The following is an 11,666-nucleotide window of genomic DNA, read 5'->3' on the forward strand; positions in this document are numbered from 1 at the left end:
AATGTCCCCAGAACAGATTCTGTCCCTCACTGGAAGCACAGGTCTGTTGTATCTTTTGGTAAATGTTACTGTACCCTGCTTTATGTTATAGTATTTGTTTAAAATAGATGCTGTATGTACTGACCTTGGAAATCATTTTATGGGGAAAAAAGTGCATCCCTCATACATTTTAAGTATAAGCTTAATATTTCCATATTTCAATATAAATGAACTTGATTTAATTCAGTCTCCTGAAGACTTTAGTTGAGAATCTGGCTCCACGCCTCTTGTTGAATAGGAAAAAAATTCCATATCAATTTTAGAATAATCAGGTTTTTCCATACCTTTTGTCTGTTTGTTTTAGAAACAATTTCACTTCTTGACTATGAGAAAATGTGCTTAGGTACTTATTAATGGTACAGTAGCTAAAAGCTATGGGGTGCAGAGCTGAGTTCTTACATCAGTGATGTATTCAGGGAGGGTGGATAGGGATTGAGTCTTTTAATGATTTTTATCTAAGGATTAGCAGAGGGCTAATCCAGCTGATTGATCGAATGTAGCTCAAACAAGATCGTGCGTCTAGGAAAGCACTCTGTGCACTGTTGAGTGCTATGAACTACTGCAATATCATCGTAAAAAATAAAAGTTGCTCAGTGGTGTTTGGTGCCTTACGTAATACAAAGCTCAGAGGAAGAATCCTGTCCTCCCTTTGGTGGGATGTGGAAGACAGCAATTCATATTAGCACCCGAGTTCTTAGCATCTCTGCGATGGCAAAACCCTTAATCACAAGGATATCATTAGTGCTCTGAAGCATTTAATTTTGATGCTTGACAGCATTTTAAAATGCACCAACCTTTGATAAAGAGCAAATCAGAGCTGTGGCGTTGAAATGAGAAAGAAAGGGGGAACAAAAACCACCTTAAGCTCCAAATAATTCAATCTAAATATGCTATTTGCATTAAGCAGAGCTATGTATAAACTGTAGGTTTATTTTTCCTATCAGGGAAAGACCCCTTAAGTAAACATCGCCTCTTTAAATTCAAATCTTGGGGAGGGAAACAAAACTCTGCTGAGGTTAAAGACGTCTTCCCTCCAAACGATGGGCTTGAGAACCACAGGCGTCCTTGGCTTTAGGTTTCTTAAGGTCCATAAAGGGCCATTTTCACGCTTCCCTGTCCACAGGCTGGAGACCTTTTGTTGCATCTGTTTATTTCCTGCCTTATTCCTTTCTCCCCGCTAATTTGAGCCAGTAATGAAATGCAGTGGGTAGGTCCCCCAAACTCTTTATAATTCAACGCTTGTGATGCAGGACCCAAGAAGACAGTTTTACAGCCCACAAGTGAAGGACTATAGTGACTCCTTCCTCCCTTTCTTTTCTCCATGTCTCTTTTTCTCTTCATCCTATTGGGGTGTCACAAGGACCAAACTGCTGCAGTAAAATGACTTGTAGGTGTTTGATGGCAAGTCATTGAGGAAGTGAATAAAAGAAAATTGCAGCATTCACATCGGTGGGGAGCGGTTAGAACTGCTGAGCTTTGAACCAAAGAAGGTGAAATTTACCATTTTCCGAAAAGGAGCCACCTCTGTTTGACATCAAAGCATCTCCTGTAATTGTTCATTGTGAGACTCACGACTGTTGGAAAGTCATGATGGAGCCCCGAATCTAGGCTATTTGTTTATCCAAAACACACATAGAGATAAAACCCACCTGGGCCTTCGGGATGCGCCGTGGTCTGCTCTCAAACCAAAAGTAATCACAGGTACGTGGCCAATGCGGATTCTACGGAGAAAGCATTCTCAGTTTCTTGAGGGTATGTATTATTTTGAATACAGAATTATTTGATGGGGAGAGAATTTCTCTTTGCTTCCTAGTGGAAAGCTCAGATCATTCAGCCTCAAGCTTCGGTAAAAGTTTCCTTTTATCCTCTTGAGTTTTTGCTCCATCTTTAAAAAGTGATATTTTCCTACCATTTTACTTGTTTCCAGTGGGTGCGTGGAAAGACAGTCTGTTTCACACACTTAATCTTGCTGTCCCTACCCTGACTGCAGAGGGCACTGTACTTGGTTACCCTGACACTTCAACAATGATGTTCTTTCCGTGGGATTTCAAGGATATATGTGGTATTAAGGGCTGCCCCTGGTGGTGACGGTGCTTATGCTAGTGAGTCTTTAGAGATAACTCTGCTATTGTCAAACTGGGGGGCTGCTTGGGGCTCTTTCTGGATTTAGGATTCTAACTTGAAGGGAATCTCAACACCACTCACCTTTGTGTTAGGGAGTCCGGAAAACTATTTGCATATGCCCTCCAGATACAGAGGAGAAATACCGAACATATTGTCAACGCCCTCATCCAGGGAAAGAGAAGTTTCTCAAAATGCTATATGTAACAGGTGCAGTGAAAACTAGTTTTAATGTTAACTTACTTTTTTTTTTTTTTTTTTTGCGGTACGCGGGCCTCTCACTGTTGTGGCCTCTCCCGTTGCGGAGCACAGGCTCCGGACGCGCAGGCTCAGCGGCCATGGCTCACGCGTCCAGCCGCTCCGCGGCATGTGGGATCTTCCTGGACCAGTGCTCGAACCCGTGTCCCCTGCATCGGCAGGCAGACTCTCAACCACTGCGCCACCAGGGAAGCCCTTAACTTACTTTTGAATGACATTTTACAGCCTGTGTGTTCGACAGAAGTTCAGAAGCGCCAAAAAAGCCTTAGGAAACAGAGACTCCATTTAAAATTAGAATTGTCATTTGCTTCACTCCTGACTGTCAATATCTCAGTTAACCTAAATAGCAACACCAAACCCACAAAAGGCCATCTGAAACAGGTGCAGATATAAAGTTGTTTTAGGGATGACTTACTTCTGATACTTTATATTTAGAAAACATCTTGCTGGCTACAAAGAGTTTTTTTAGATCTGTTTAAACGTTTAGTTCACCTTTATTCATTCGACAAATTTATTGAGCACCCACTATATGCCAGACAAGATCTTGAATAGCGGGCATATAGAGATAAGTCTTGTGCTTATAGGTTGTACATTCTAATAGCCTACATGCTTGTATCTGAAAGGAGGGTGTTTTACAGATGGGAGAATGGAGGCAAGGAAACTTGTCCAAGATGGCAGCCAGTAAATTTCAAACCTGGATTTTTATCCAAAATCCTTTTTAAATTCATTGAGTTTTTCCCATCAAATTAGTAAAATGAAGACTACTCCGCGTGGCTAAGGATGCTTTTTCATCTTTACTTCATTTCATGTGTCCTAGATGAGCCCTCTGCCCCCACAGAACCAAGGGGCTAGTGATTTCCTGAACTTTCCAGTCACATGTGCAGCAGTGCAGCTCTGATCAGCCATCCTCTCCCCTTTCTGCTTCTTGTTTGCCCCAACAAATCAGTCTGGACCACACTTCCCCAACCTTAGTCCAAATCCTCCATGGTTCTTTGTGTAATCCACAATGCACTCCTCCACATTCTGGCTTCTTATCCCAGTTACTGTCTGTTTAGTCAAGTACTGTTGAAGTTTTAAAACATAAATGCCTGTTTAGCTCTACTTTAAGTTATCCTCAAGCAAAGGCTTAAAGGACATTTGTAGAATGATTGAATGATGATTGATGTGTCAGCATGATTTGTAAGTGAAAAGAAGAGGAAATGGAGGCCACGTTTTAGATTCAAAACTACTGAAATCCCCTTGAGAGTAATAGGAAAAGGTGGTCTCAGACATCTGCATCTCAGGACAGTGAAAATTCTGCTCTAAAAATTTGAAAATTAAGGGCTGATTTGAATTAAATCACAAATCTTTCTTTAGAAAGTACCCTTTAGGAGTTCTTGCCTTTGTGATTTTTGCATCCATCCGTCATGATTCTCTAACCACACTGCTGTCCGCTAGCACGACCAGCTCTTCTGGTTGTGTGTTATGTCAAAATTCTAGCCATTAAAGGAAGGCTGCTTATGTCCAGGGGCACAAAATTTCCTTAAAGCAAACATCTCTTTTATGAAGGAAGTCTGTGGGTAGGGAGGAATGCCTTTCAGTCTAAGATGTGTCCTTTTCCTATAATGAGCGTACCTACATCAACCCTCAGCTTCCTCCCAGCTTCTCTCACTCTTCTGCAAGTGTATTACGTGTCTGAAGACACGGCATAATGAGGAAGTCTCTTACTTCTCCCCATTGCCATGATAAAACTAGGATAAGAAGCTTAGCAGGAACTGTTTCTTGAGTTCTAGAAAATGGATTCTCTGGGTTGACACTAAAGAGTGTCTTCTCTGTCAGACTATTAAAAAATTCTCTGTCTTCTTTTTTTTTTTCAGTTAAGAGGCTAAAGGGATAAGATGGCACTTAATTGGATACCAAAGATTGTATTTAATTTAGCTTCGTTTGCCCGTTTCCCTCTTTGCCGTGTTCCATTGGTGCTCATTAAGTTTGTGGTTAGTGGATGCGTCAGTACGGAGGAAGAGCCAGTCTCCATAAGGTTTGGGAACGTAAACTGGGAGGCAAGCAGGACCTTTCTTCTGCTTGGTCTTTTTATGTGGACCAAAATTCCCGGTATGATGAGAAGCCTTCTTTTGAACTAAGGCACTGATTTGTCAAAGCTCCTATTAAACCATGTATCTGGGATGAGTGTTCATCTGTTTTTTTATTAGTCTTTTATCTCCTCTTCTAATTCTGTTGGCAAAGGGCAGAGCCCTGAGGCACTGGGACTCAGGATCCAAAACACTTCTAAACCGAGTAGGGTTTGGCCGTGTTTACCAAAGGGTGGAAACATACCAATGGTGGCATCAGAGATGATTTTAGGGGAGACCCAGATGGGACATTATGTAATACTGAGTTGCTCTGTGTGAAAGTTAGTTCCTTTTCCATTCTCTCTCAGTTCTGATTTCTCTAAGGTCAGAATCTCAAATTGGTGTCAGGATTATCCTTAATGCTTCTCTAACACTGGCTAATCACTTTTTCTTGGCAAAGCATAGAGAGGCAAGAGCATTTATGCAATTTTTTTACATTGTATTCATTATACTATTATTACGTATTCTTTAATGTATATATTATTTTTATTTGTATGGTTACCTGCCATTGATTGCACGTGATAACTCTAGAGGGAAGTTTTCTTTCGAGAAATAAAGTATGTCATCTTAAGAAAATTGTTATTTAAATCATAATCCAAGTTGCAGAGGGACGTGGTAGCAATTACTTGGGTGGCATGAGAAGACTGATGCTTGGGAACCACTGGGAGAGGGAAATGATTGAGAAATGCCATTGCCAAATGCCTCCTCTAGCCAGACGAGCCACAGGCTGGCACACAAGGCACGGTGGTGGCTTCTAGATGTAGGGCTGGAGGCTGTATTGGAAGCAGGGTAGGAAAGGCGAGGAAAGAACCCTTAGGCGGCTTGTAACATGGAGGGCATCTTCTCTCCAAAGTGGCAGTGTGGCAAAGCCCAGTTTTTCCCACACTGGTGCTTTTCTTGCCAAAGAAGTTAAGAAGCTCTTCTCCAGGGGGAAGAATAACTGCCCTATTGACTATAACGCGCATCCCCGTTTTAGGTCCGATTCTCGATCTCACTTGGTCATGGGTTGCTTTTGTCACTATGGCCTGATAAAAATGCTCTTCTGAAAAAGAGCTGTTTGGAAAGAATTCAGACTTTACAGCCACACAGCATCATACTTTGTATAAATTACAATGATTTATTCTCCTTTCCTCTTTCATCTCATTTTCCTCCGTTTTTATAACAGCTGAGTAAGCATGCACTCTCGGTTTATTTTTTCACGTTAGTGCCTATGCATTTTCCAAGTAGGGTTGCATTAGGAATATCCGATTAGTTAACACGATGATATTGTTAACTGCCTGTCTTGAGATTTTGTGAGCCCTCGGTGGAGCTCATATGCCCTTTGAATGACCACAGAAGCACCGCCGCTCCAACTCCCGAAGTGGGAATCAGGTTCATTTCCCTCATGCAATAATTTAGGGATAACCCAACCGGAGAGAAACCGTCTTAGTTCATCAGTGCGCTCACTCCAAGGGCAGCCGGGCAATTCTTTCCCGAGACATCTGTCTGATCAGGATCTGATCCAGAACATTTCTGAGCGTAAGTTCATTTTATAACTTTATGATTTTCCTCCCTCCTGCTTTCTTTCTAACAGCCTCACTTTTCTATTTCATTTCCCAATCCTGAACGTGAGAGTTGGGAGAGCCCCTTTTTATGGAGTGGATGCTAAAGTGCTCTGTTAGGCCGTATATTTATTAACTGGAGTGAAATGGCTTTTCACAGCCAGGCAACCTTCCTAGCCTCCTTGCTACCTCTATATTTAAGAAAGTCACTCCTTGCATGTGCTGGACAATGGCTCTGTGTCAACCAGTAAGGAAAGAGAGAGAAGGCTTCCCTGGTGGCGCAGTGGTTGAGAATCTGCCTGCCGATGCAGGGGACACAGGTTCGAGCCCTGGTCTGGGAAGATCCCACATGCCGCGGAGCAGCTAGGCCCGTGAGCCACAACTGCTGAGCCTGTGCGTCTGGAGCCTGTGCTCCGCAACAAGAGAGGCCACGACAGTGAGAGGCCCGCGCACCGCGATGAAGAGCGGCCCCCGCTTGCCACAATTAGAGAAAGCCCTCGCACAGAAACGAAGACCCAACACAGCCAAAAATAAAAATAAATTAATTAAAAAGAAGGCTCAACATTAAAAAAAAAGAGAGAGAGAGAGAGAGAATGTGGGGGGCTGCAGGGGAGCCTTGACACAGCTAATGAGTGCATTTCCGGTTCTCATTATCCACAGGTGTTCCGTGGCTTTCACATGTCTGCTGCGCGTCTCTCTGTTCACTCAGTTTGCTATTACTAACATGTGGGTTGCCTTTGATGGAGGATGTATTTATTTTCTGTATCGAAATTTTACTTGTGTTTATGCCTGAGATCCAATCTGGAATAGCTTTGGGGGCGGGGGTGGGGGGAAAAGGAGAAGGAGAAATAGGGAAGAGAGTGTGTGTGTGTGTGTGCGTGCGCGTGTGTGTTACCATCTCAAGGCACCCCTAACAGAGATGCCAGGCTGTCAGATGGTCCCCTCCAAGAGGTGCTCTCTGCTGGATTAGCTTTAGCAGGAAGATTCCCTTGTGTGACATGTAACTTTGGTGTATCTAGTTGCATCTCTTGCCACCAGCATACCTGTCAGATGTGATCAGAGGGTTTGCAGCTAGTCCCATTCCATTTTCAGATAATTTATTTTACTTTTTCTCTTTTTCTTCCTCTGAGTTAGGATTTGGCAGTTGTATGTGCCGGGAAAGTGCAGGAGGATAGCCCAGCACTACTCTGTTGTTCCTCAGTGGCCGCTTTGGGACGTTTGTTTTCATATATATTCACAATTTGAGAATGAATACAAATATACATTCCGTTAAGGAAAACCTCTGATCTCTGGTTCTATAGCAGCTTGGTTAGATAAGATCACAGATTTCGTGGACGCTCCCTCTTCTTCCTGGAGACGGCACATTTGTGCCATTGTTGGTCACCGCAGAGCTTGATAACGGCTGGCTGGAGATGCGACCACCACAGTGGAGAAGCAAGGGTTAGGTGGCCTGGGTTGATAAAAGTTTCTGCTCCCCAACCCTGATAATACAGCCGGTGGAGGACGGCTTTTGTGTCTTTCTCAGTGGAAAGAAGAAGGTTTGCTACTCAGCAGGCAAAAGCAATATTTCAACTCTTGTAAAAGAGTTGCAAAATGCCATATATGTCCAGAGAGACTATCATGGCTTTATTTGTGTTCTTCATTATTTGCCTGGTTGTGTTCAAACTGGAAACTCTTACTGTAATTAAGCAATACTTTTATTTATATTGGAAAGTATGTAAATTGTTTGCCTTCTGGCATTCCCTACAGTACCCTTGGAAGAGTTGCAGAGTCTCTTGTCTAAAATTAAAGACCAATAACACGACACTCAATTCTTTGGAGGCAGTATGAGATGCAGTTTCTCTGAGCTTAAGAGGAGATTTTCCAAAGGTTTTCATGGCTTGCAAAAAATAAACAGGCAGATAGCATTCTCTATACCTACGACCTTTCTGAGGAGTGGCTGCAGGTGCTGTAGAGGTGATACTGTAAGGCCTGTGGACTTACCAGACTACTTCAGAGATTGTCTTTTTAAGATAAACCATATACAAGAAAATATTGGAAAGAACCGTAAAATGGTATATGCTTTTGTACTAGGGAAGAGGAAAACGGGGATTTGTCAGAAGACAAGACAGTCCTTCACAGTTTTCTAAAATAAGATGGTATTATTGACTGATGCCACCAATTTTTCCCCCTAAAGTAAGATATCTTTTCTTTTCCCCACTAGCACCCTCATCCATTGCTTTGGTCCAGGCTAAAGAAGTTACAAGATACAGTGTTGCTCTGGCTTGGCTGGAACCAGACCGGCCCAATGGGGTGATCTTGGAGTATGAAGTCAAGTATTATGAGAAGGTATTACTTGAATAAGCAAGGTTCTTCTCCTTTCTTCCCCCCAACCCCTCTTTCCTTCCCTCCTTCCTTCCTTCCTTTCTTTCTCTCTATAGTTTTGGTCAGTTATAAGTCCTGGAATACTAGTAAATCTCAAAACCAAATGCATTTTGCTTCCCAATCAAATCCAATTATGAATTTTATGTATTGAGTTGCTAATCTTAAAAAAGAGAAAAAACACATTATGTTCTAATATAACTGTATTTTTTCTTTCTAGTCCTGCAAATCAAGATAGCTAAGCTAAGAATGTCTTATCTATAAACCTTCTATCAGGAAGAGTGACTCATAAAAGTTGAAATAATGATCTGTTTAAGTAGATCACTGCTATTCAGAATCAAGGTGTGGATTTTGATGACTTTTAATAGAAAATCAAGGAAAGAAAATTACATTCTTCAGCCTCTTAAAGTTATAGAAAGACATTATGTTTTACAAATAACTTGTCTCTTAAAGGACAGCATTCTGAAGAGAGTTATTTGCATTCAAGGTTGTCTAGAAAATGAACAATTGTCTCTTTCTTTTTAAAGGTAATCACTTATTGTCTTCCTTATTAAAAGCAGAAAGGGGACAGGATTTTTTTTTTTTTTTCTTGAAACCAGATTATAACATTTTTGACATTTTCTAGAATGGAAAATAGAAAAAGAAAAGGGACCTTCTTGCAGTAGTTATTTCTGTGAAATTGCTGGGTGTGGAGTGAGAAAAGCCATCAACCATCATCTAATGTTCTTTTCAAAAAAAAGATTATGGGTAAAGATCTGGATATGGTCAGTGTCAATAGCGATCATACCTGAACTCCACATTTCTTTCAACATCTAAGTAACAATAGTACCTCTAACATTGAACTGAATATAGTGTTTAGAGTTTATCAATCTCCATTTACTTTCAACCTCTGAGTGGACTGGCTTGGCTGCTTTAATACTGTATCGGAGTAAGTGGGAGATTTATTTTGCCACCTTCCCTAATTTTATCCTCTCGTAATGTAGGATCAGAATGAACGAAGCTATCGGATTGTTAGGACGGCTGCCAGGAACACGGATATCAAAGGCCTGAACCCTCTGACTTCCTATGTTTTCCACGTCCGAGCCAGGACAGCAGCTGGCTACGGAGATTTCAGCGAGCCCCTGGAGGTCACAACCAACACAGGTAGCGAGTTCTGAGATTCTTTGTACAATCCAGGGCAAATCCCATTATGGTGAACTAAGAAGCTATACAAATTTTTGGTTAGGCAAACACTTTGTTGCAAAGGCTATTGCTTGAAACTAGATACCCAGTGTCCGTAACTTAGCACACCTCTTGCTATTTAGAGAAGAACATTTTTCATAACGGTATCTGATCTGTCTTTTCATATGATTGAAAAATGTCTATCTTTCTCCTGTGTTGAGCCTTCCATAAACCATGAAAACTGGGATTGCCAAACTGACTAATGGACAGTTGCATAACTATCTTACATTAAGCTAAGGAGTTTTCTCCCTGGGAAGATTAGAGAAGGTACCAATTTTTTTTTTTTCTCTCCTATTTATTTCTAGGAATCTGTTCAAATCAAGTCAGATCAGTTTTTTTAAAAGCCCCTCTAGACAACTACATCAGTCTTTCAACATTGTGAGTTGGACCAACTGGATGATTGAATCAAAATGTTAATAGAGGGCATACCTATGAATAAGCAATTTACATAAGACATCTCCCCTCCATAATTAACAAACCAAAATTGAGCCTACTGGATAAGGAGCTGGTGGGGCAGAGTTTCCTACATTAATTCTAGAAAGTAATTTTATTCACAAATTATTAAATAGAATATGAATGAAAAAAGAAAGAAAGTACTCTAGAATAAAATCTGAAGGGGTTTGACATCCTTTGTGATTATCCTGGAAGGCTTCAAGGAGGAAGTGGCTTTTGAGCTGGGCAATAATAGACAGGTTTTTTATAGATGGGGTGTGAGGATGCAGTGGAGAGGTCATTCAAAACTGCTTGTCCTTTTGGCAATTTCCAGGTGTCTTTCTCACTAAGGAATTCATCAGATCCTTAAGTAAGAGTTTGGGCTGAGACTAGAAAGGAAGAGAAGAAAAAGCCATGAGTGGAAATGTTTACCATAGGATTTAATAAGAGTCTTCTGGTTGGAATTCTTCATACAATTATAAAAAAGAATGTCTTTGTCTCATTAAGGCTGTCTTAGAAGATGCTGTTGTGTGAATACTTAACGTAGAGCAAAATAGGCTGTGAGCATTTCAAATGGCTTCAGAGAGTTGAAACTTGTGACAGTCAGAAGTTCTATCGTTTAGGACCTTGCCCAAGGTGATCCTTGTGTAACTGTCTTTGCCAGTGCCTTCCCGGATCATTGGAGACGGGGCCAACTCCACCGTCCTGCTGGTCTCCGTCTCCGGCAGCGCAGTGCTCGTGGTTATTCTCATCGCCGCTTTTGTCATCAGCAGGAGGTAAGCACTTAAGCCACTCACTGCCCCTGACCCCCTTCCCAGTTTTTATGAGGGAGCTTTTTGTCTCCTCCACACAAAGCTGAGGCTTTTGATTAGCATCATAAACATGGCATTTGCAGCACAAACTCCCTCCTCTTTGCTTTGATCTCCCCACCCCGCTGCTAGAGCTTCCGGCTGGACCCTGGTGGCAGCCCTCACCACTGAGAGTCCTGGAAAGACCCAACTGATTGCAGGAAACTAAGCTGAAAAGCGGGCCATCGGGAACTTTCTAGATATTCTAGGCTGTAAGGTGTTACATTTATACCTCTCTTAAGCCTGAACTGACTGCCAAAGGCCAAAAAAAAAAGCCATATAAAACAGACCTCACATTTGAGCTCTATTTGTCAACTGTGTTACTTCACCTCTTTGAGTCATTGTTTCCTTTTTGTAAAATAGGGATAATAAAATATCTGCCTCTAAGAGTTATTGACAGGAGAGTTTTGATAGGCAAAGTGGATCATCTGTCACACAGAGAGTACTTCAACATGATATTGGTTCATAACAGTAACCAAAGCAAGGAAGTGGGCATTCCATCTTCCCTTAGGAAAAGCCATCGACATTTCCAGAGAGTATCCTTTGAGCACTTCGTGTGCATGGCATTGTTCCTGGAAATGGATCTAAAACAGCAATTACTTATTCTATGAGAGTTTACACTCTAACTTGATACTTGGAAAACAGTCTAGAAAAGAGAGGCATAGGAAGAGCTTGACAGCATATTCTTTGTGTGTGTGTGTGTGTGTGTGTGTGTGTGTGTGTGTGTTACAATAAAA

At 41.6% G+C, this 11,666-nt stretch overlaps 1 protein-coding gene across 4 annotated transcripts in view; it reads left to right on the forward strand.

Annotated features, from left to right (window-relative positions):
- Nucleotides 1-11,666, forward strand: part of EPHA4 (EPH receptor A4) — a 142,705-nt gene that overhangs the window by 98,900 nt on the left and 32,139 nt on the right. For all 4 annotated transcript variants that reach the window (XM_027120348.1, XM_027120356.1, XM_027120376.1 and 1 more), the window contains exons 6-8: nt 8,271-8,395; nt 9,412-9,571; nt 10,746-10,857. In XM_027120348.1, the coding sequence (XP_026976149.1) occupies nt 8,271-8,395; nt 9,412-9,571; nt 10,746-10,857 (397 nt within the window). The remainder of the gene's footprint in view (nt 1-8,270; nt 8,396-9,411; nt 9,572-10,745; nt 10,858-11,666) is intronic.

Source organism: Aethalodelphis obliquidens, unplaced genomic scaffold, assembly GCF_003676395.1.
Source record: "Aethalodelphis obliquidens isolate GAN/ISIS:26980383/991018 unplaced genomic scaffold, ASM367639v1 scaffold2, whole genome shotgun sequence".
Lineage (NCBI taxonomy): Eukaryota > Metazoa > Chordata > Mammalia > Artiodactyla > Delphinidae > Aethalodelphis > Aethalodelphis obliquidens.